We start from the raw sequence: 25,035 nt of genomic DNA, 5'->3' as shown, positions 1-25,035 counted from the left end.
AATTTGGAAATAGGTGAAATAAATAATATTGTTAGTAATAAAAGCCAGGTAATGAAGAAAGGTGAAAAAAAAAATGAATAGAAAAGTGATAAAAATTTAAAAATGTAATGTGTAATATGTGACACCTTACGCAACGATGTGTTGGACGTATTGTGTAACTTATGGAATGGGAAGCATGAGTAATGAAGATAAGGGAGGGGAAGAAATGAGTAGGACAGATCGGAGATAAACGGGGAAGGCAGGGGGAAGAGAGGAGGGGCTATTTTAAGGTGGGGCTGAGAGGTGACGGAATAGGAGTAATTGCTGAGGAAAGGTGCCATGAAGTGAATGGAAAATCAATTTTAGATTAGTTAAATTCAAATTTCTAAAAATAATAATCAGGAGGTCAAATAAAACGTTGGTTTTCTCAGAAATGTCATTTAGGTTATAGTTTGAGTTGAAATATTGATCTAAATGTATGAAATGGTTTTCTTTTATATGAAGTAGGGGGCCTTTGTTTAATATGTATGTTAATAAAATTATGGTTGTAATCTTGCATGTGTTGACCTAGTGCTGAGAATTTGTTATATCTATATATATTGATACTTAATATGTTCTGAATATCTTGTGTTATAATTTATCTTATGTTATAACTTCTCCCAGTCTGTCCAACACATGAAAATGAAAACACATGAAAAATTGCAATTATATGAGATGTCTGCATTTTTATTATTTGTTATAAAGGCTATTTTCTATATTATGTTTCTTCAAAATGTTAGTGATTTTATAGATATCTTTATTAAATGTGAAAGTGGAAATTAAGGGGATGTTGGGTTTTTCTTCCTTTAAAGTGGTTGAAGGACGATGTCTGTATTTGTGTATTATTCTTCCAATGAAAAAATTATTGAAACCATTGGATTTTGCGATGTATTGAATGGTGTTCAATTCGTTTGTCAAGATCGTTTTTTAGACAGAGGTACAGTAAAGGCATATTCACATCCTAGGGCTAAGTGACGTGATGGGGCTTGATATTGAATTTATTTAACTTATTAATTAGATCTATGCCTACGGTTCATTAAATCCGTGATTTCGTTGCATTTTCCTGTTAGTCATAATGTTCCAGTCCAAAGCTTGTTTCTATGATCGGTTCTTGAATGAACTTCGGACATGACGTTCTTGGTTCCAAGGGTACTTGAAGTATTGTTGACATTTAGAATATGTTTCTAATTATCACAATGACGGGGCATTAACACCAAGATCCATAAGTATGCCGTAGCAGTCTTCTCGTGAGTTATAGTTTCTTGAAAAACACTTGATCGAGTCTTTAGTGTTCATGGGACTGAAATTTCAGGACAGTTCATCCGGGAAATAAATAATGCAGGATTTTTACGTGATTTAATTAGGATGCTCGCCAGACCGCATAATTTGAACGAATAATCCAAGAAAGTGTAGTTTCTGAGAACGTATAATCGAGGTTCTACTGTATATTGAATATTAGATCAGAACTATTTTCAAGCATTATACTGCCTGTTTTTGTTATACTGTATGTATGGCCAGTTAGCTTTTTAAGTGTATTAAAACAAAACCTTACGGCTGATGATGGCCTAATATCAGTAAGTTGAAACTAGTACTATGATTAAAATAAATTGATTTACAGTAGAACCTCGATTATACGTTCCAGGAAACTACGTTTTCCCGTATTATTCATTCAAATTACGTGGCCCCACGAGCATCCTAATTAAATCACATTGTAAAAATCCCGCATTATCAGTTCCTCGAAGAAACGGTTTCCCGGATCAACTGTCCAGAAATTTCAGTTCCATCAACTCTAAATCCTCGATCACGTGTTTTTCAAGAAACTGCATCTCACGAAAGGACAGCTACGGCATACTTACGGATCTTGGTGTTAACGTCTCGTCATTGCGGTAATTTGAAAATTACTGTAGGTACTAGAAAAGCGACCGGCGGAGAACTTGCATAAGGGACCATCTTAGCATCGCATTCGGTTGGTATTGTTTAGAGAATCCGTGGAAATCATAAATCAGAGAGTGTGCACAACAGTTATTGGAAGGAGACAGAGCACATTTCGACATCTCTACTTGAAGACTGAAAAAATTTCGCCAAATGTTTGTACTTGCAAAACGTCTACATTATGTCCAGGGTTAGGTGGTTTTTTTTTTTTTTTTTTTTTTTTTACTTTTTTCGAGTGTATTGCCGAACAGGTTTACGGCATTTCCCTCAGGGCACTGTATAATCACTGGGCTTTCAGGCAGGAATCAAAACTGCTCCTTCATAACCCGATGAGTGCTACGCCCGCCTATAGACGGGCTGATGCGGCCGGTCCACCAGTGCTACGCCTGTCTATAGACGGTGTGCGAGAATTTTTATTTTTTTGAGTTTCCCGGTTCACTTTCGAGTGCGAATTTGATCTCTGACATGTTCTGCCATCTGTTGGGCATTATGTAGAACTAACTGATCAGAGATTATAGCTATGGGAAGTAACTTAGAGCTTTTTGTAGACGTCTGTGGAGTTCATCTGTGATGTAAACAAACATGGCGGAACAACAATTTATTTGCTCTTTCAGCGATGTTATTTCGGATCACAGAATCTTTCAGTTATTAAACACAGCGGAAAGTGATGATGGAGATAATCATTTTAAGGAATTGTTAAGCGATTTTGAAGGTGAGAGTGATAGAGAGAGTGCCGAAAATATTGTATGTGAGAGAGAAACAGAGCCTCCTTCCAAACTAAAGAAGAAAAACACGGTGAGTACAAAAGCTATTTTATCGCTAATTTCGTGGCTGATGGATGGATTACTTTTCTTCACCAGAGTTTCAGGTAACTGTGACAGACTCTGAGGGCCAAGTAGTGTATCAAAATCTGAAAATCATTGATTTTTTAGAAACTTTTGTGCCAGTGGAGCTGGTGGAGATAGTTGAACAAATCGGCATCACAAGCAACCAGTACAAAACAATTAACTATCACCACATTCCAGGTTTGGAAAGTATTTTAAAATATCAAATTATATACTTCTAAGAAGTTACATGTATTAATTGCCTACAGATTTTAGGAAATATTAGTATTTTGGGATCTTTACTTTGTATAAAGATAACGCACGCATGGGCACATGAGTGAAATTTTGTTTTCTCCCAACATAATATTGAACATAAGTGTAGGATTTTCCATTTGCATTTAGATTTATAAACAACCAACATTTATAAACTCACCCCACTGATAAGTTAAAAATTGAGGCTTCTACAAAAAATTTTAGATACGAATGAAAAAACTCAGCACTGAGGTACCATACAATCAACTGGTAACTCAGCACTTAAAAAGGTTAAGTAACACAAATTTACGGTAGTATTTTAATATTATCGTAGGCCTGCACGATTATGTTATTGAGACCAGAACAGATGTTGCACCTTACATACATAAAGCCATGGGAGGTTTTGGGATTGCCTAATTAGTGTTTTCGTCCTAAGACAAGGCTGGGAATTTCACGTTTTTGTGTTAAAATGTTGTAAAAACCGCTGTTGTTTTATTTGCGCACGTTATATTTAAAGCTTTGTATTATTTCGCACTCGTACCGGCTTGCACTGTGAGCGCGCTTTCCACCTGAGCTCGAGTTCGCGAATAATTGGAATTTCGGAAGTGTTAATGATATTTTTTCTTTTTCCAATTTGATTGTGATTAGTGACAGGCAGAATTGAATTTAATGCATTCGAGAACTTGAAGATCGATACTTACATTCGAAACAATTCAAAACCATATTTGAGAGTTCAACATAACCTTGAAAAGCCGATGTAGGCCTAATTTACGCAATACAATATTTCCATAAACTGACTATGAACAGTTATACCGTACCGGTGACCAAATTACAATGGAAGATAAAAAAGAGGATTTCGCCAACATGTTGGGCGCTTTTGTATCTAATGTGCTTTATTTTATTCATTAGAGAATTAAAAATTACTTGTGGTCGATTGTTGTTTTCCTTGCCGTTACGGGTATTAGATTTTTCGAAGAGTTTGGCTCTGGCTGATCAAAGTTGCTGAACTGAAAAAAGTTTTCAGAGCAAAACTGACGAAGTTTCCCCCTTAAAACTGAATGTAAGGTTTCGAGATTTTTATGTCGTGTACCGGTAATTAATTTTTGAAGCCGGACCCGCGGTCTATCTTACCTGCATCTCACCTGGAGGGCTCGGGTTCGATTACCGGCGGTCAGGCATTTTTACCTCGATATGAGGGCTGGTTCCAGGTTCGCTCATTCTACGATTACCTTTAATTGACGAGCTATTGAATGGTGAGATGGCAACCCCAGTCTAGAGAGGCAGGAATAACGGCTGAGAGGATTCGTCACACTGACCATGCGTCACCTCGTAATCTGCAGGCTTTCGGACCGAGGGCGGTCGCCTGGTAGGCGGAAGGCCCATTGGGGCTATAGTTGGGTTGGGTTAGGGGTCTTTGTAAGATTATAAGTATACATATTTCATTTTTGTGATGTTTTGCCAAATTGTTAATGGTTCATTCGTTCCCGGATTTTCCGTTTTCCCGTGTTGTACATTTCTTTTCCATGGTCCCTCCAAAAACGGAGAATCAAGGTTCCACTCTATTAATTTTATATTGTATTGATTAGGTGGATTACCTCATTTATCTACAATAATGACTAAGGGCTTTATTTTTTGGTGAAATAAAACTGTTGATTTCGGTGTTAAAACTAACACTATTTCGGTAGGTATTTTGTGAAATAAACTGTCATACTGATCGATATTTCTTGTGAAATATTCCTTATGGTATGGGGTAAATCTAACTAATTTTGTGATTAGGGGTTTTAAAGTGAACACTTGTAATGTATTAAATTGTTATCAAACCTTAGAACAACCAAATATACAAAATGTTATAGAAATAAATACCGGTAGGCCTATATAAATCACTGAAACCTCGAAACGAAGTTAGGCGGAAGTTTGGAATTTATACATACCCTACACTTTTTTGCCGGTCATGTGGTGTAGGGGTTGCGTGCCTGCCTCTCGCCAGGAGGCCCCGGGTTCGATTTGCGGCCAGGTCAGGGATTTTTCTCTCGACCTGAGGGCTGGTTCGAAGTCCACTCAGCCTACCGGATTAGAATTGAGGAGCTATCTGACGGTGAGATGGCGGCCCCGGTCTCGAAAGCCCAGAATAACGGCCGAGAGGATGCGCCATGCTGACCACACGACCCCTCGTAATCTGCAGACCTTCAGGCTGAGCAGCGGTCACTGGGCAGGCCAAGGCCCTTTCAGGGCGTTAAGTGCCGTGAGGTTTGGTTTGGTTCTACACGTTTTTACATTTTGAATGACTTGTCTCCAAAGTAAAAACTACGCATGGTTTCAACATTATCAGGATTCAGAGTTGTGTGACATTCAGAAAGTATATTTTTTTAAACAAAGCAGCCCCTTTCACTGACCACATTAGACGTCGGAAACCATAATGCTTGCAAACACTTGGTGCAAATTTACTGTGGTCTTCTATCAAACCTCCTAAAACTTCACTAACAATGTCTTCTTTCTTCTCTTCTATCAGACGTGCTTTCACTGCATTTTGCAAATCCATATATCCCTGGAGGATATTTATGGATATGCTGGTGCTGCCCGGCCGGGGATGAGTAACTCAGACAGTTAAGGCGTTGGCTTTCTGAGCCCAAGTTGGTAGGTTCAATCCTGGCTCAGTCCGGTGCTCAAATACGTCAGCCCCGTGTTACTAGTTTTATTGGCGCGTAAAGAACTCCTGTGGGACAACATTCCGACATCTCGGCGTCTCTGAAAACCGTAAAAGTAGTTAGTGGGACGTAAAAACAATAAAATTATTACAACTCAACCAGGTGATTTTTTTTTTTTTTTCTATTTGCTTTACGTAGCACCGGCACAAATGTCTTACGGCGACGATGGGATAGGAAAGGCCTAGGAATTGCAAAGAAGTGGCTGTGGCCTTAATTAAGGTACAGCCCCGGTATTTGCCTGGTGTGAAAATGGGAAACCACAGAAAACCATCTTCAGGGCTGCCGACAGTGGGGCTCGAACCCACTATCTCCCGATTACTGGATACTGGCCGCACTTAAGCGACTGCAGCTATCGAGCTCGGTGCGATTTATTTACAATAGGCCTACTAATATCGTCATATTTTGTAATAATGTCGGTATTATTTATCTTTCCTTTTATATTCATCCATGTCCTCATGCCAGGATTATCCAGTTTTTCTGTAGAAATGCTGGTTTACATGAATGCTTTTGTTGTCTGTTACAAATTGCTCTCTACCACTTTTCAACTCCTTTGCGATGTGTAAAGTATCGCCGATTGTTATTTGCCGCTTAAAATTATGTTCATTTGCTTCATTCTTCTTCTTTTTGTGTTTCTGATTCTCTACAGTATTTATCGCACGTGTCTTTTCGTTTTCACGTAATGCGAACATTACAGTACTTCCACATTAGAATCTTTCTTGCAGTATCTAATTCATAGAAGGCCTCACTGTTGTATTCCTCGGCCCTCGGAAAAACTGTTGTGACTTTAGTTTTCAGCATTTTTGTACTTAAACGCTGGACATTTGCTGAGAAAGTTGCATAACTGGCGAACTCTCACTGCGAAAGAGTATAATGCCCACTGCTGTATCTACAACCCGCTACAACCGATCTTGCTACAAACACAACGCCATTTGCTGTAATCGATAACAGATATTGATTTTTAATGATTGCCTTAGAGATCGCAGAACTGAATACACATACCTCCGATACACAGGGCTCATCGCTTTGTGTGCATTTGTGTAGAGAATATATAGCGCTATCAATCAACTGAGAAGGAAACTACTATAGTAAAGTTCTCAGAAGCATTTAAACGTTTATTGGAGATCTTTCCCGATACGATTTCGAATTTTCCTACCAAGTGGGGTATATTTCGTGATTATTTGCGCGATTCGCATAATAAATCAGATTTCGCAATATTTCGCGAGTTCATTTTGCTAAAATACGGTACGGTACCTACAAGGTCATATATAGGCTAGAAAGAAGATATGAAAAATTTTTTGCGTATCGCTATTACCATAAAATACGGCCCCTAATAATGACATATACTTTGTCCGAAGCCTCTTATGCTTGTGAAACCTTGTTCCAAATTAAAAATGAAAGAACTGATCAGCTCCTCAAAACTGAAGGAAGAATTATTAATACTTGCATAAATAAAAGGTATCAGGTTGAAGGAGCCTGGAAAATCCTCCCCAACGAAACTATCGAGAGATTGACCCAGTTACCAGCACGATGAAGAAGAAAGGAATCTCTTATTTCTTTCAGAAAACAGGATTTTACGACAACTAGTGATGAGAAATCTGGGAAATAAGGCAGGAGGGTGTTGGATCAAAGAAATTCAAGAGGTTCTCCAAACAGTTGGACTCGAAATTACAGATACAGAGAACAAGAATAAATTACGACCCTTCGTAAGAAACACAAATTTTCAACTGAAATGATGCACAGAAGGCGTGTAGAGATTTCAGACAAATTAAGAACACTGAGATCAGAACGAATTAAGAAGTACTGAGCAGATAAGAAGAATCAAACAGTACAACCTCCAAAGAAAAAGTGTACATAGAAGACTCAAGTGGTCGAATGTAGCCAATAAAGTTAATAATAATAATGACATGACTTGTTATTTAGTTACCTAGATTTGCTCTTGGACTGACATTTCACTATTTGTAATCAGTGCTGATTTTTCTGTTTTTGATATAGGTACTTGTGTCGAGTTGAAGAAATGAGACAGTCCTTGCGTATAATTGACCAATGCTTGAACAAAATGCCTCCTGGTGAAATAAAAACAGATGACATGAAAATTACTCCTCCTTCAAGAGCTGAAATGAAGGTAAGGAGCCATTAGGGCATCTCAACATACCATTTTAATTAAAATAACCCTTAATCTAGTTTGGTGATTTTTATTCATATTAATGATATGAAGTTGTCTTTCATAAGGAATTTATCACTACAAAAAGCCGTTAAAGAAATGCCACAATAGTAGTTTTGTATTGTATTTTCTTCTGTGAAACTTTCTTGGTGAAAAATTGTAACATGAATTATCTATGGAGTTCAGATACGCATAAATCTAAAGCAGTAGGAGTAGAGGACATCCCTATGCATTTCATACATAATATAATAGGCGCTATCCTCCCGATTATCACACATATATTCAATTACTGTCTCAGAAATGGAACTTTCCCTGCACTCTAGAAATAGGCTAATGTCATCCCAGTGCCCAAGATAAACAATCCTAAACTGACCTGTGACTATTGCCCAGTTTCTATTCTTCCAGCACTTTCTAAGGCTTTGGAAAGACTGGTGTATGATCAAGTACTGAAATATTTAAATAACTATTCTCTCCTTGACCCATTACAATCGGGCTTTAAGAAATGGTACAGCACTGCCACGGCTCTCCTTAAAGTGTCAGAAGACATCAGACTAGCTATGGAACAACGACAAGTTACAGTAGTAATGCTACTGGATTTCAGTGGTGCATTTGACAAAATAGACTTACAGCTACTGCTTAAGAAAATGGAATCTTACTTGTTTGACCCTTTAGTATTGAAGTTTGTTACGTCGTATTTGAATGATCGAAGGCAGCGGGTGACAACTCGCGAAAGAAATTCAGAATGGCGTACAAGGAAAGTGGGCACGCCACTAGGTAGTATTTTAGGACCATTGCTTTTTATATTGTATATCAATGACATTTCTTCTTCTCAAAAAACGTGTAATTATCACCTATATGCCGATGATCTCCAAATATATTACAATTGCAGTTTATGCGAATTGCGCAGTAAAATGCATAAATGATGACATGAAACATCTCGGTGAATATGCTCTCGCAAACAGACTTCTCATAAATCCATCAAAATCACAAGCCATCATTGTCGGTTCCCAGAACCTCCTACATAAGATCGATTCGATCATTCCTCCTCTACAAATAAATTATAGCACAATACCATACAGTAAAACAGTGAGAAATCTTGGGGTGACTAAAACTGAAACTCTAAATTGGACAGAACATATCAAAACCGTAGGTCAGAAGGTGTTTGCTACTCTACACCCACTGGAATTAAATAAAGACATTTTACCAATAAATATGCAGCAAAGACTAACACAGACCCTAATTCTTCCTATCCTTGACTACTGTGATGTAATCTTGGTAGACGCTACTAAAGAACAAACTAGGAAACTGCAGCGTATTATGAATTGTTGCCTTAGATTCATTTTTAACCTAAGGTATGATGTGCATATTACTCCTTACTATCAAGCACTGAACTGGTTAAAACCTGATAAGAGACGTGAATATCATATACAGTAGAAGTCCGCTATAGCGAGTACGGCATATAACGAGAACCCTGTTATAACGATAACTTTTGTCTGTCCCTTCAAAATTCCTATATTAAACTGTGTATTATCCTTGGGTTTCAGCGAGAACACTATCACTGACGCATCAGTTATTACGAGCGATTATGCGCGCTCGATTTTTCCGTTGCCAATATTTATACACCCAGTCATTATACTGCATGCGATCGATCATCTTCGGTACCGTATCATTTTCTCGGTATGCTGACCAGCGAACTCTTTCGTCGACAATCGAAGGCAATGTCGGAGTCGATTAGTAATACCGTCGACCGCTCTTCGCGAGGAAAATGAAAGAAGAGAACACGTTTTCGTAATAAATGCGTAAATAATGTACCCGATAACCGTTGTTAACTTGTTAAAGATAAACGCTGAATAAATGATCGCTTAATTTTAATGCTAAATACCGTAATTAAGTAAGAATGAGATAGGCTTACACCTCAAGATATGGCAGAGTGCGTCATTTATTACGAGGTTAGTTTATATTTTCTCTCGTCCGTTAAATTACGGAAAGGCTATTATGATATAAATTCATAGTGAAATGGTTATAATTTCTCTACTTCTGCTTGAAGTATGTTTTCATCATACATTTAGTGCAGAGAAGTTAGGATATGCGACGCTATTTGAATAACAAAACCGAAACGTTTGCCACAAAATGCGATCGATAATCTTCGGTACGGTATAGTTTTCGCGCTATGTGCATTTGCGAGCTCTCTCGTCAACATTCGAAGGCGATATTGGAGTCGATTAGTAATACCCATCGACTGCTGTTCTCAAAAGAAAATTCGAAATGAAAGAGGATGACACGTTTTCATAATAAATGCGTAAATAACGTGGCCGGTAGCAGTTGTTACTCGTTAAAAATAAAGGCTGAAGTAAACGATCTCTTAATTTTAATGGTATACCGTATACTAAAATTAAGTAAGAAAGTGATACACCTCAAGATATGGCAGGGTAGATCACTGATTTCAGAGGATAGTTTATATTTTCTCACGTCTAGTTAAATTTCGGAAAACTATTCCCATGTCAATTTTTAGCGAGGAGGTTATCATTTCTCTACATGCGTTTCAAATAGGTTTTCATGATACATTTACGGTTAGGTTAGGTGATGCCGTTTGAACAAGAAAACTGAATTGTTTGCCACAGAAGCGTCTGGAGTGATACCGTATTTCTCCGAATCCAAGACAACGTTTTTTTTCTCAGAATCTTATGTGAAAAAATCTAGGATTGTTTTGCATTCGCAGCCTGATAGTAATGAACACCTGTGGCAACTACTGCAGTAACCACGCTTTTTCTTTTCGCACGCGCGCACGCACAAAACTCGTTGACAATATACGACCGCCTCTTTATCATAGGCCTACATCGCTAGCTGCGGCGACCGGTTGTACAATGCCTACGTGTAACGTCACTGGATCTCGGGAAATAGTGAAGAAAGAATGACATTCTATTATCCTCTACGAAAACGTTTCTCAAATCTGCAGAATGGCATCAAAACACTCGAGCCTTCGTATTCTTAGAAAGGCCACGGCTCAGAGGCAGAGTTATAACGCGTCTGCTGTGTACCTCTGACGTTTTGTAAAATTAGGTTTTATAGACAGCAGGAATATTTTCGTGATGGATCGTCATATTGTGAAGATAAGTGGAACCGGTATTGCCGGCAAATTTTCAACGGGTTCTCATCGATATTATGATGCCAGTTTTAAGTTAATGGCTATTAAACACTCGGAAATGTATAATAATTGTGCAGCCGCAAGAAAATACGGCATAGGCCTAACTAAAGCCAATATTCGGTGTTAACGTGAAGATAAAGATAGCTTAAAAATGCGTACTGCACAAAATCAGTGGCCCGCAACAAGGACGCTTTAAAGAAGTCGAAGATGAAATTGTGAGGTATGAGCACAAAAATGCATGGGCGGAATTGCCATACCGTGATGCAATAAACTCGTTCGTTGACTTTCAAAGTCCGCAATTAAGACCTATACATCGCTAACCGCTGAAGTTGGCGAAATCTGGCAAGCAAGACGTGCGTGAAGCGGTAGCCAGTTATATCTGACGTTGAGTGAAAGTAACAGTTTTATAGTAAGCAAGAATATTTTCCTGATGGATCGTCGTATTGTAGAGACGCGTGAAATGTGTATTGCCGGCAAACTTTCAACGATTCCCTTCGATATGATGATGCCAGTTTTAAGTTAATGGTTATGAAACCCGCTGAAATAAAGCATAATTATACAGTCGCAGAAAATACGGCATAACTAAAGCCACTGTTCGGCGTCTACAGTCTAAAAATGCGTGCTCTATAAGGAAGACATTCATATGATTATACAAAAGCACTTTTTAAGCCTGATAAAAAAATTTTGAAGGAAAAAGTGGGGGTCGTCTTGGATTTGGAGAAATATAATATATATTTTTTCAGAATTAAATTAAACGCACACTTTCACGTAATATCGGATTTCGAAAAACAACAAACAAGTAAGTCGCAGTGTGGATATTATCCGCGAAAACTCGAATTTTGAACAAACTGAATACCATTTCATAGTGAATTTAATGTGTGTGGGGGTTTTCCCGACTTCTACAAAAATCGAATATGACGACAATCCGCTATAGCAAGTAAATTTTTTGCTGTTATGAATTCTCGCTATAACGGACTTCTTCTGTACTTGTCTTAACACACAAACTCACAGTATATTTCATCTAAACTTCACTTCCTCTCTACCTTCCATAACCGTAACACTCGCTCGGTCTCTGCTCTAGCTATTCCTCTTCACCACTATTCTGTGTATAATAATTCTTTTATTGTGACCGCTTCCAGGCTTTGGAATTTCCTGCCAGTAAGTGTCAGGGGCATTTGACTCTTTCCTCAAATTTAAAATAACTTGCCGAGACTTCCTGTTGAGAGTTACTGATTGAAGTGTGTATATGTGCGTGTGATTGGTAATTGAAAAACCACTATTCTGTGTATAATAATTCTTTTATTGTGACCGCTTCCAGGCTTTGGAATTTCCTGCCAGTAAGTGTCAGGGGCATTTGACTCTTTCCTCAAATTTAAAATAACTTGCCGAGACTTCCTGTTGAGAGTTACTGATTGAAGTGTGTATATGTGCGTGTGATTGGTAATTGAAAAATTAAAAATGGTTTTGTTAATTTTATATAATATAAACGGAAGGGTAGTTGATAAGTGTGTAAATTGTAAGTGTGTGTGCAAGCGTCTGTGAGAGAGAGAAAAGAGGACTGAATTTACGAGCTATTAAGCTAATAAGCTGCATGTTGTGTGAGTATGTAACTTAAGCTTAATTAGGAACTAGTATAAGTATTATAATTAATAATAGGATAATATGCACAAAATTAAGAAGTTTATATGAAGTTATCATTTGGTGTTAAATTATTGCATTCTTCATCTGAACAGTCAGAGTATACATCTGGCAAGTTAACCAAGTTAATTTGAAGTGTAAATACTTGGAAGAGTATCCACAAAATATGAGCTGGGATACCAATCACATCATCATATAATGGCAGACTAGCTTTGATCAGCTGTTTGTCTTCACTAGTCCTAGAAGAATTTGTGCTTCTTTCACCACTCGCATTTCTTCACGAGATATCCTTTTCACTCCTGTATGAGACATTTGAGATTCCCATTTGTTTGGAAATGATTTCAATCATATTTCAGGAAGTCATTTCCTAAGGACAAAGTATTTGCTCGCAAAGAAGTTCTACAGATAGTTTCCAAATTTTACCCGTAGGACGTTGTGCACGAACACTTTCTTTTACCCGGCATTGATACAGGTTTTGTAGATTATCCTTGAGTGGTTTATTTATTGAAATGTGTAAGGGTTGAATTACGAATAACATTCATTCAGTCAGTAACTGCTGCCAGATCAGTTTTCATGGTTTGTAGTAACTTCTTTGCATCTCTCAACAAGAGACCACAAAAACTGTTCACGAGGAGAGCCAGATATTAAAGGAGAGACCCCAATTTACTTCCCCATACTAATACAGTATGTTAAATCTTACACCATCGATAATTCCATATACTGTACCTTTTTCTTGCAAATGTATGTGGTGGAGTGGTTTTCCGTGTGGAAGTATTGTTTGTAACTACCGCAAGCTATTGAAATTCCTGAACAGATAAACGTTGACTCAAATAAGTGTAAATAACAAGGATAATGGGCGCCACCTGCAAAACACTTGCAGGAATATTTAATTATGTAGAGCAACGAGCCACTCCCTCTCCCAAGGCGACGGTCATCAGGCTGACGAGGCTCCAGACTTGCTTTGTAACCTTACCTGTTGCTATATAACCCCTGAAATTAAATTTGGGTAACATGCCAGGTTCAGCCTCACTCCACTGACAAAAGACTCACTTAAAGTTTGATTCTATGATTTTACTCCCAGAATAAGAACTAATATGTGACAAACACCAACAAAATAAACACTTATGCAACCCACTTAGTGCTTGCTGTTTACATAGAGCTAATATACACAATACTATACAACAAAATCATCTCTACAAATCGAACATCATTATACTTTTAACATACCTCCAGGTAAGAGCCCCACTGCACTCCGCTGTTACCGTGAATCCTAATCTGGTAGAGAAAAGTACGACGACTATTTCTCTACATATGGATGCAACCTTCTTTACTAACAGCATCCCTAACCTTATTTACACTTCTTCGTCGTCTTGAATTTCTTTACAATTGCTGGCTGGACAGACAGCGTTACATGTCCGGAGGCAAGCAAACAGCAAAATTCTCCACCAGCTGAAGCTGCATACTCGGGTCACAAGTTCCAAACAAACACTTTCTTTTACAGAAAGTCCACTGCAAAGCCGGTAAGTCGTTGAGATTATACCATGTTCACTCCGTAACAGATACTCCAAACAATAGCAGATCGTATAGCAAACTGCGCAAATACGTCGCTTCCGCAGACCAGTACAAATAAGAAACACACAGTATCAGCATCAGAGTCAGAAACACAATGAGAATCAGAATCAGAATGCCTCGCCGCACACGCTTACCCACTTATATATCCTTGCTACGCGTGGTAATCGCGTCCTGAAAAGTTATTGGTAGCAACGCTCACACCGGCACTTCTTCCCGCGTCACTCTGTCAACACAAACCTCGCTCAAAACAAAGCCCTCGCATTGGCTATCGAGTATATGATGTGACATAGACCGTCCACTCATGTATGTCCACATTGATTCACCCCAATTCTTCAACCGATACAACCTGCCGTACCCCGTGTTTTCAAGCCACCTGTTGCAACACATCCAACTGACTTCAACCGTCCTTCCCGATATAGTCGCAGTTTTCCCGGTTGCACAATCCTTACGGCTAGGCCATATTTACAGACTCTTACCCAAACGGAAATTTATACAAAATATAATGAACATATGCAATATTCCCTAACTATACATTCTTCTTATAATATTACGTTTTTACATGGTATATAAACAAAATTACATGATTTTAACCTAACAAACTATATACGAAAATTTCCTAACCTAAAAACTCGGGAGTCGTACATACGTACGGTTACAATACCTCCCCTTGATTTGTGAAGATTATAAACAATACATCTGAGCAAATCACAGTCTTTTCAGTACAGCAGCCTACACAGCCTGTCAAAGTCACTCAGGATTTAAAGAAAATTCACATATTCTTCTTAACATACACAAAACATCTGAACTTACAATACTTCACCTTACATACCTCTTAAGATTGTGAATATTGTGTGTACCAATCATGTCACCTTTGTTATTCAACAGGTGATAAGCACACTTGCCAACTTTCTTACCTACTGTATAAGGTCCCTGATACAATTTAAAAAACTTATGAATTTCTTTGTTGTCTGCAGATGAAATGTGTGGAACCTTTAGTAACACCTCCTCCCCTACTTCAAAACTATCTCCATGATGCCTCCCCTGCTGCATCATTCTCCTATCAGCTGCCTTCCTTAAATTCTGCCTCGCTAAATCAATCACCAAGTCCTTTGGTACATCTTCGCCTGTGGAAAGACCTAGAATCCTAGCCAATTCCCGTTCAGGCTTACGACCCAACTGCAGCTCAATTGGTGTTAATCCAGTGCTGTCATGTCTCGTCACATTGCACCAATGTTCCACATCTTCCAAGTAGTTAAACCAAGAATTGTGGTTTTCACTAATGTATGTGCGAAACATGCGGCCTAGCTCACGCATTACCCTCTCAGACATATTTCCCTGAGGATATCGTATGGAAGAGTAATGTACGCTAACACCAATATCACTCAGTCCATCCCTCCATGTACGTGAAGTAAATTGGGATCCATGATCCGACAAGATTCTTTTTGGTTTACCGAACTCCGGTATGTACCTCTCCAGAATTTTCCCCACACAGGCCCTTGCAGTGGCCTTACGCAAAGGATACAATTTGACATACTTGGTGAATGAGTCAATAACAACAAATATATACTGATATGCATACTTAGTTTTGACAAGAGGACCATACAGATCTACACAAACCAACTCTCCAGGTCCATCTGTCACCACCGCTTGCCTCGGGCCCTCCAGATAACGATTAGGATGTTTACTTCTTTGACAGGAATCACACTTTGCCAAAGTCTTCCTAACGTCTCTCCCCATATTCTTCCAGATGAAATTCTCCTGTATGGCATCCAGTACCTTGTCTGCTCCAAAGTGACCCAGCTCTATGTGGTAAAACCAAATTATATCTGGCCTGAGGGACTGTGGTACTACCACCTTCCAACGCCCCTTAAAATCCTCTCTTGACACCAAGTCACCTATCAACTTATATTTCTTACTCCCCTTAAGTATATATTTTCCATCTCCTTCCACTTCCAATTCTAGTTTAATCTCGCTCAATTCTTTGTCCTTGAGCTGTTCTTCTCTCATCTTTAAGAGTCTTAATTTCTCTTGCTTACTATCTTCCGTCCTCAAGCTACATATGAGTATTCCCTCCTTCTCTTCATTCCTTACCTTCCCTTGCATGTCAGCGGGGTGCCTACTCATATAATCTGCGAAGGCATTCTCACTCCCTGCTATATGAACCACTTCGAAGTCGTACTCTTGGATTGCCAGTATCCACCGCGACAAGCGACCCGAGATCAATTTACAGGTCCTAATGAAAGCAAGAGCATGATGATCTGTGTAGATCGTAAATTTCCTGCCTAACAAATAAACTCTAAATTTTCTAAGTGCATATACAATCGCAAGCAGTTCCTTCTCACTTACAGTGTATCTTTTCTCGGCAGGGTTAAGCCCTCTACTGGCCAGAGAAACTACACCAAAATTACCTCCCTCGTCAGGTTGACATAACGCCGCTGCTATGCCTAAATCAGATGCATCGGTCATCACATAAAAGCCCAGCGTTGGCTTAGGGTATCGTAATATGACTGCCTCGTGAAACCCTTTCTTCAAAGCCTCTAACGCTTCATCGTGCCTCTTTGTCCATTTCCATTGAGCATTCTGCTTTAGTAGCTCTCTAAACGGTTCTGTGAGATAGGAGTACTTAATCACGAATCGCCTGAAATAGTTACATACACCTAGCAATGATCTCAACTGTTTAGCGTTCCTAGGTGTCTTAGCCGAAAAGATCTTATCAAGCCTTGTTATCTCAGGTGTCACACCTTCAGGTGTGATCTCATGCCCCAGAAAAATGACACTATGGGTACAAAATTTAGATTTGCTCAATTTCAAGGTGAAGCCAGATCTCAATAATTTATTAAAAACAGTGCACAAGTTTTCTAAATGTTCCTCGAATGTTCTAGAAGCAATTACTAAGTCATCAATGTACGTCGTCGTGAACTCATTAGTTTCTGGACCAAGTGCAATATCTAATGCTCGTATCAAGGCAGAAGACGACGTCTTAGTGCCAAATGGTACGCGGCAAAACTGGTACAGCTTCCCACGATGTAAAAAGGCTGTCAATGGCCTGTCTTCTTTTCTGAGGGGGACCTGCCAAAAACTTGAACTCAAGTCAACAGAGCTCAACCAAGGTCTACCCTCGAATCTCTGAATGAGCTCCTCTGTGGTCTCAGGTCTCTCATGATCAGCCGTGATGCGTTTGTTTATCTGCCTAGCATCTAAGCAAATGCGTACTGTGCCGTCTTTCTTACCCACAACAATCAACGGGTTCACATACTGACTCACCGACTTCTCAATAATCCCATCTAGTAACATTTCATTAATTAAATCATCTACAGCTTTAGCATATGCGTGGGGTATGGGATACCTATAGCTATCAAAACTCGACCTGTCAGTAACATTGAACGAATGTACATATGAAGTTGTCATTCCAGGTTTCTCAGAGAACACTTCCTTACATTCGATTAACAACTCTAATAATCTTTCCTTCTGAACTTTATCTAGATCCACCTCCTCTGCAACTGCTCTAATCTCCTCCTCTTTACTCTTAAAGTTCCCCTTCCCATCAGGGATATTATCATCTTCTCTCTCCGAATCATCACAATATTCTCCAAAGTCTCGCTCTCTCGACAAGGACAAGTTTTTTTCTTTCACCACCTGAATACGACACATCTCATATGCAAATTGGTTCTCTGTCACACAGTAGGCCAGCCTAACAGATTTCTGATCTTCCCCTGTCTGCAAACTTACTTCAGCATGCAGATAATCTAATTTACACTTACTCCTACTCAGAAAGTCTGAACCCAAGATAACTGAATAAATTAAATTTGGAACCACCAAGCATATCTGTTCAATCACGACACCCCCAATACCCATTTTAACAAGGACTTGGCTCCTGATTCTTTGCGACTTGTTACCAACAGCAGAAATCACATATACATTAGACACAGGAATCTCCTCAAACTCAACTCCTTTACACTTCAACTCCTCGTAGAATCTACTATTAATACAGGACTTCTTGCTACCTGTATCCAAAAGCACTTTTACCTTCTCCCCTACAATAAAGAATTCAATAATAGGATTAATGGGCATGTTACTTAAATTACCCTTGTCAGCAATGTGGTCATTAATCAGATCCTCTTGAACATCTATTTGATAGTTAATTTCCTTCATAGCACATGTTACAACAGCATCTACATTTAGGGACAAGTCGCCTGACCTATCTCGCCCGCCCCTTAAGCGTTTAAATTTCTTCTTGGTGGCTGATCATCTTGATTTGGATTGTGATTCCCATTCGATCCTTGTTCATCCCTGTCCCGATTTTCCACATATCTGCGGGACTCAGAACCTCTGCCATAACCACGGTTATTCCTCCCTGGGTCTTGCCCTCTGTGGTTGCCACCTCGATTGTTTTGGTCAGGGTATCGATGGTACTCTCCTGGACCATTCTGTCTCTGTCCACCATTCTGGCGGATATTGGAATGACTGTCACTATTCCTAGCAGAACTTAAGGAATCGAACCTCTCTAACAGCTGTTCCATATCCTTAATAGTTTCAATTCTCTGCATGCATGCTGCCAACTGAACCTCTTCAGAAAAATGTCCCAACATCCTTCTCACTATATCCTGTTCTGATGAATTTAAGTTCAGGCTCTGATTTAGTAACACATGCTCCAAGAAGTACTGAGTCATGCTACCCCCTCCCTGAGTCCTATATCTGCCAAAATTAATTTTGTCTTTAGCTTTCCCTTGAATACTATTGTTCCAAAATTTGGCCTTAAAGGCTACTTCAAATTCACTCAAGCAAGTAATCGTTTCCCTGTATACATCATACCAGAGTTTAGCCTCCCCCATAAGAGCCTCAGAAATCTTAACCTCTACGGTATCCCACTGGGTGATACCATCTGACAGCCCTTTCCCAAATCTTTGTTTAACTACCTTGAGAAATTCCATAGGACCTAATTGCCTATTATTGAACCGTGGTAACTCTACTTCCTTGACCACCTCAATCTGCTGTGCTACCTCAGTCATGTTTAACCCCTTCGACTTTAAATTAGTAAATTCCCACTCTAACTTTTCAGTTTTCTCTTTTGTTTCCTTAATTCTAGTGTCCACATTAATTCTCATTCCTCGAATTTCTTCTGTCACACTAGACTTCACGCTCTCCACTTTCTCCTCAAGAATAGATCTAAGTTCACTTTTGTCCTTTTCCATCTGAACATGTTGGTTTTGAAATTGAGTGATTTGGCCTTCAACTTTACTCTATATAACATCCTGCCTCATTTTAATCTCATCCACCTTCATAAATTTCTCTTCCACCAGTTCAAACCTCCTTTCTGTATTAACCTTAACACTCTGCAGTTCTCTGTTAATGCTTGAAAATTTCTCTTCCATTTTCTCTGTAAGCATCTTGCCAAAACTATGCAACTCCTTCTGTTGACTCTCAATTTTATCACTTAATTCCTTCCCCTGATTACTAATTTTACTACTCAAATTATCCCCTTGATCACTTAATTTATCACTTAATTTAGCCAACTGCTCTAATACTAACTTCATAAACTCATTATTACCCCCCATGTTACTTTGATTTTGCTCACTAGCTTCCCCTTCACCCCCCATTACAATTCCATACACTTTTTCCATAGACATATTTTCACTCAGACAACTACTTTCATCAAAACTTTGTATGCTTGTGTCAGAGCTGCTCTCCTGATCATTAACAGACATGCTTCCTTTATGCACTACACTTCTCAAATTTATAGCATTACTATTATTCTCACTAATATTCATGCTCCACTGATAAACATAACACTCCAAACATGACAACACCGATACATAACTCCTGACACAAGCTCACTAAAACACTGGACCAAATGTGCCTACCAAGGTTATATAGCAAGTCTGGATATCATTCTGCCTCACGTTGGCGGCGCCAATTGTAACTACCGCAAGCTATTGAAATTCCTGAACAGATAAACGTTGACTCAAATAAGTGTAAATAACAAGGATAATGGGCGCCACCTGCAAAACACTTGCAGGAATATTTAATTATGTAGAGCAACGAGCCACTCCCTCTCCCAAGGCGACGGTCATCAGGCTGACGAGGCTCCAGACTTGCTTTGTAACCTTACCTGTTGCTATATAACCCCTGAAATTAAATTTGGGTAACATGCCAGGTTCAGCCTCACTCCACTGACAAAAGACTCACTTAAAGTTTGATTCTATGATTTTACTCCCAGAATAAGAACTAATATGTGACAAACACCAACAAAATAAACACTTATGCAACCCACTTAGTGCTTGCTGTTTACATAGAGCTAATATACACAATACTATACAACAAAATCATCTCTACAAATCGAACATCATTATACTTTTAACATACCTCCAGGTAAGAGCCCCACTGCACTCCGCTGTTACCGTGAATCCTAATCTGGTAGAGAAAAGTACGACGACTATTTCTCTACATATGGATGCAACCTTCTTTACTAACAGCATCCCTAACCTTATTTACACTTCTTCGTCGTCTTGAATTTCTTTACAATTGCTGGCTGGACAGACAGCGTTACATGTCCGGAGGCAAGCAAACAGCAAAATTCTCCACCAGCTGAAGCTGCATACTCGGGTCACAAGTTCCAAACAAACACTTTCTTTTACAGAAAGTCCACTGCAAAGCCGGTAAGTCGTTGAGATTATACCATGTTCACTCCGTAACAGATACTCCAAACAATAGCAGATCGTATAGCAAACTGCGCAAATACGTCGCTCCCGCAGACCAGTACAAATGAGAAACACACAGTATCAGCATCAGAGTCAGAAACACAATGAGAATCAGAATCAGAATGCCTCGCCGCACACGCTTACCCACTTATATATCCTTGCTACGCGTGGTAATCGCGTCCTGAAAAGTTATTGGTAGCAACGCTCACACCGGCACTTCTTCCCGCGTCACTCTGTCAACACAAACCTCGCTCAAAACAAAGCCCTCGCATTGGCTATCGAGTATATGATGTGACATAGACCGTCCACTCATGTATGTCCACATTGATTCACCCCAATTCTTCAACCGATACAACCTGCCGTACCCCGTGTTTTCAAGCCACCTGTTGCAACACATCCAACTGACTTCAACCGTCCTTCCCGATATAGTCGCAGTTTTCCCGGTTGCACAATCCTTACGGCTAGGCCATATTTACAGACTCTTACCCAAACGGAAATTTATACAAAATATAATGAACATATGCAATATTCCCTAACTATACATTCTTCTTATAATATTACGTTTTTACATGGTATATAAACAAAATTACATGATTTTAACCTAACAAACTATATACGAAAATTTCCTAACCTAAAAACTCGGGAGTCGTACATACGTACGGTTACATGTTATTGGCACTGTTTTCATGTTTCATAGCAATAAACGTTGGATGATTTTTATCAGCTGTTACTCTAAGCATTGTAGTACATTTTAGTTTCTCGTTCCACTTATGCAAATAATAATAAAAATCTCCCTTTCATGTTAATTGCATGATCATGTAGCTGTGAGCTTGCATTCGGGAGATTGTGGTTTCGATTTCCCCCATTGACAGCCCTGAAGATGGTTTTCCGTCATTTCCCATTTTCACACCAGGCCAATGCCGGGGCTGTACATTAATTACATCCATGACTGTTACCTTCCCAATCCTAGCCCTTTCCCATCCTTCTGTCACAGAAAATCCATGATGTGTGTTAGTGAGATGTTAAAACACGAGCAAAAATAAATTTTAAGTCTGTTGTTATTGTTGTAATTCAGACCACATCCACCTCTGACATATAGTATTTTGTCTTCCGGTACACGTTACAATTCTAATCTTAAGCTACATATACTTAAGAGAAAAAGCACTGCGAAAGATTTTGCATTGCTGTACTGTATATACACAAATAATCCCTGTGTATTCTTTTTCAAAATTTGGTGGTGGACATTTGAGGTCCTAGTATTATTTGCGTCAACATTATGCAGCACTCTAGACATACACAAATGTGGAAGTACCGTATTTACGCAAATAACCCCCGCACCCTAATTTTAGGAAGGCTAATTTTGAAAAAAATTCAATGTCAACATTGACGCAAATAAAACCTGCAACACCAATATTGTGCATCAATTTTTTAAAAAATAAGTGGGTATTATTCGCGTAAATACTCGTGCGAATAATACCCGCACCCTAATTTTAGGAAGGCTCATTTTGAAAAAATTAAATGCCAACATTGATGCAAATAAAACCCACACCCCAATTTCATTCATCAATTTTTTTTTAAAATATGCGGGGATTATTTGCGTAAAAACGATATTTTCCGCTGACCGTTGGATAATCTGTTCCCGCCGAAACCAAGAAGGGTGCTACAGAAATATCACATCACTTACATGACGTCAATTTAGGTAATAGCACGTGTTTAGGCTGGAGTGAGTTCTCTTTATAGGTCTTTAATGGGTAATGGAAAGCTCCACATAATCACACTGTGGGAAGAAAATACAATATGGAAGAGTGTTCAATATGTTATTGGAAGAAAAATAAGGCCCATCTTGAACAGACATGCAGTAACTACTGTGCATTTAGCAAATTGGTAATACAAATTGGATGTACCATAGTTGCTCGCATTTAACTCGCCACCGCGTATATCTCGCACCCCATTGTTAACATTTTAAATTGCAGGGAAAAATCCCCGCACATAACTCGCATTAATGTCATAAAGATATATGGTACATACACAAAGTAGAGTTTGGGTATGCCATGGACATGCCTGCATCAAATATCGGGATTGTACAGATTGCTGTTACGGTTCTTTGTACGTGACAATTCAAGAAGAAGCTGCATTTCTTTCTAACTCCAAAACTGTTGAGGCTAGCTGTTGTAACAAAAATACCTAACTTGCAAACCTCTGCCCCAAGGCCGCATTCATAGCCAGTCAGTCGCACTTAGCCATCACTCTCACTCTTCCATCTTTGTCAATATGCTTATCGCTACCTGTCCAGCAGAGCTAATCACATTAACTGGGAGTGTTTCCCTGTTCAGGCAGTCAAGTGATTATGATATTATATCGTCCATCTGTTATATTGTCGACAAGTACTAGTATTCTGTCTTCACATTTCATTGTTGTTTCTCAGTTAAGTTTTCTTGTGTAGCTCGATATTTAAGTTATGGAGAAACATGGGAGTTATACGGCTGGTTTTAAACTCAAAGTGGTAAAATATGCTGAAGGACATGGTAACAGAGCTGCCAGTCAAGGTTTCTTGTGACTGAGTTTAATGTTTGCTACCGGCGTAAACAGAAAGGTGCGCTAGAAACCACCAACCGAACACATAAGGCATTCACAGGGCAAAACTGGTAAGATTCCTGAGCTGGAAGACGAGTTGCTTCATTACGTTACAGGATTGCAAACTGATTGCTTTAGTATCTCGCATGAGATGCTACATTTCAAAGCGCGCAAACTAACGATTATAGGAGGAATCAGCTGTTCGGATCTGATAGTGAACCGGGGCTGGATCTGTAGATTCATGACACGAAAGAGATTGTGTCTGCGAAGGTGAACATCTCTCTGCCAGAGAATGCCACGTGATTTCAGCAACAAAATCATAGATTTTCATCACCATGTGATAGCAATGCGGAAGGAAAAAAAATTACCTCTTATCTCAAATTGGCAATGCAGATCAAACACCGATAAACTTCGACATTATTATAAGCTATAAATTTCATTATTGTTCCGTATTGAAGTGCAGTTATAAGAATAAATTGACAATAGGGTCCACCTTTTCAATACAATATATCAAGTAATTGATATTACATACGTCTTGGGACTAGTTTTAGCCACTTAGTGGTCATCTTCAGCCAAATAACAATTAAACAGAGTATGTGATAACTAGAGCCCGGATTTCCATGCACTATCAAATCTCAAAATATGCACTATCAAAATTCATTTCAACGTTGTTATATTTTCACTTCCTTTTGAAACATTGTATCCGAGCTCGATAGCTGCAGTCGCTTAAGTGCGGCCAGTATTCGGGAGATAGTAGGTTCGAACCCCACTGTCGGCAGCCCTGAAGATGGTTTTCCGTGGTTTCCCATTTTCACACCAGGCAATTGCTGGGGCTGTACTTTAATTAAGGCCACGGCCGCTTCCTTCCCAGTCCTAGCCCTTTCCGTCCCATCATCGCATAAGACATACCTGTGTCAGTGCGACGTAAAGCCAATAACGAAACATTGTACAACAAGTAATTTATCCGCCTTTCCTTCATTTAAGTTCATTTGTTTATCTGACACAGAAAATGATCTTTCTACGTCACAAGAAGTGACAGGTTCATACTTAAATGAAGACATTTAGGACGAAGTACATCTGAAGTTATCTCTTCAAAAAATTAACTTAGAAATTCCTTTCCTCAATCCATTTAGACAAGAGGGCTCTTTGTAGACTTTTAATGGGTGGCATGACACCAACGCTTCACACCACAGTCCAACACTAAATTATAATTTGAAGTGTGTAAGCGTGCTACTTTCAAATTCCCTTCTTCTTTCAATTATTTTGGCCTCAGATGTGTGAACAGTGAGAGAACGTAGTTCGGGGTAGGAAGTTCCGGGAAAATTAAACAGGATTCAGTGCAAATTCAAGGTTTGTAACCTGGTATCTCAGTAATGTGGCGTCTAGAGTAGTGTGATTCAAGTTATGATTTCTTTATCTAACATAGATGAAGAAAAGAAATAGCATTTAGTAATGGAAAATTTAAGGTTCAGTTTTTACTGGGACACCTTATTTCTAAGAATTAGAGCGGTCAATG

The 25,035-nt window shown here is 39.0% G+C and overlaps 1 protein-coding gene across 2 annotated transcripts in view; it reads left to right on the top strand.

Moving 5' to 3' along the window:
• LOC136867658 (NADH-ubiquinone oxidoreductase 49 kDa subunit) overlaps positions 1-25,035 on the top strand; it is a 127,847-nt gene that overhangs the window by 44,291 nt on the left and 58,521 nt on the right. For both annotated transcript variants that reach the window (XM_067144720.2, XM_067144721.2), the window contains exon 7: positions 7,724-7,853. In XM_067144720.2, coding sequence (XP_067000821.1) covers positions 7,724-7,853 — 130 coding nt within the window. The remainder of the gene's footprint in view (positions 1-7,723; positions 7,854-25,035) is intronic.

Source organism: Anabrus simplex, chromosome 1 (assembly GCF_040414725.1).
Source record: "Anabrus simplex isolate iqAnaSimp1 chromosome 1, ASM4041472v1, whole genome shotgun sequence".
Lineage (NCBI taxonomy): Eukaryota > Metazoa > Arthropoda > Insecta > Orthoptera > Tettigoniidae > Anabrus > Anabrus simplex.
This window is presented reverse-complemented; position numbering and strand designations above follow the sequence as displayed.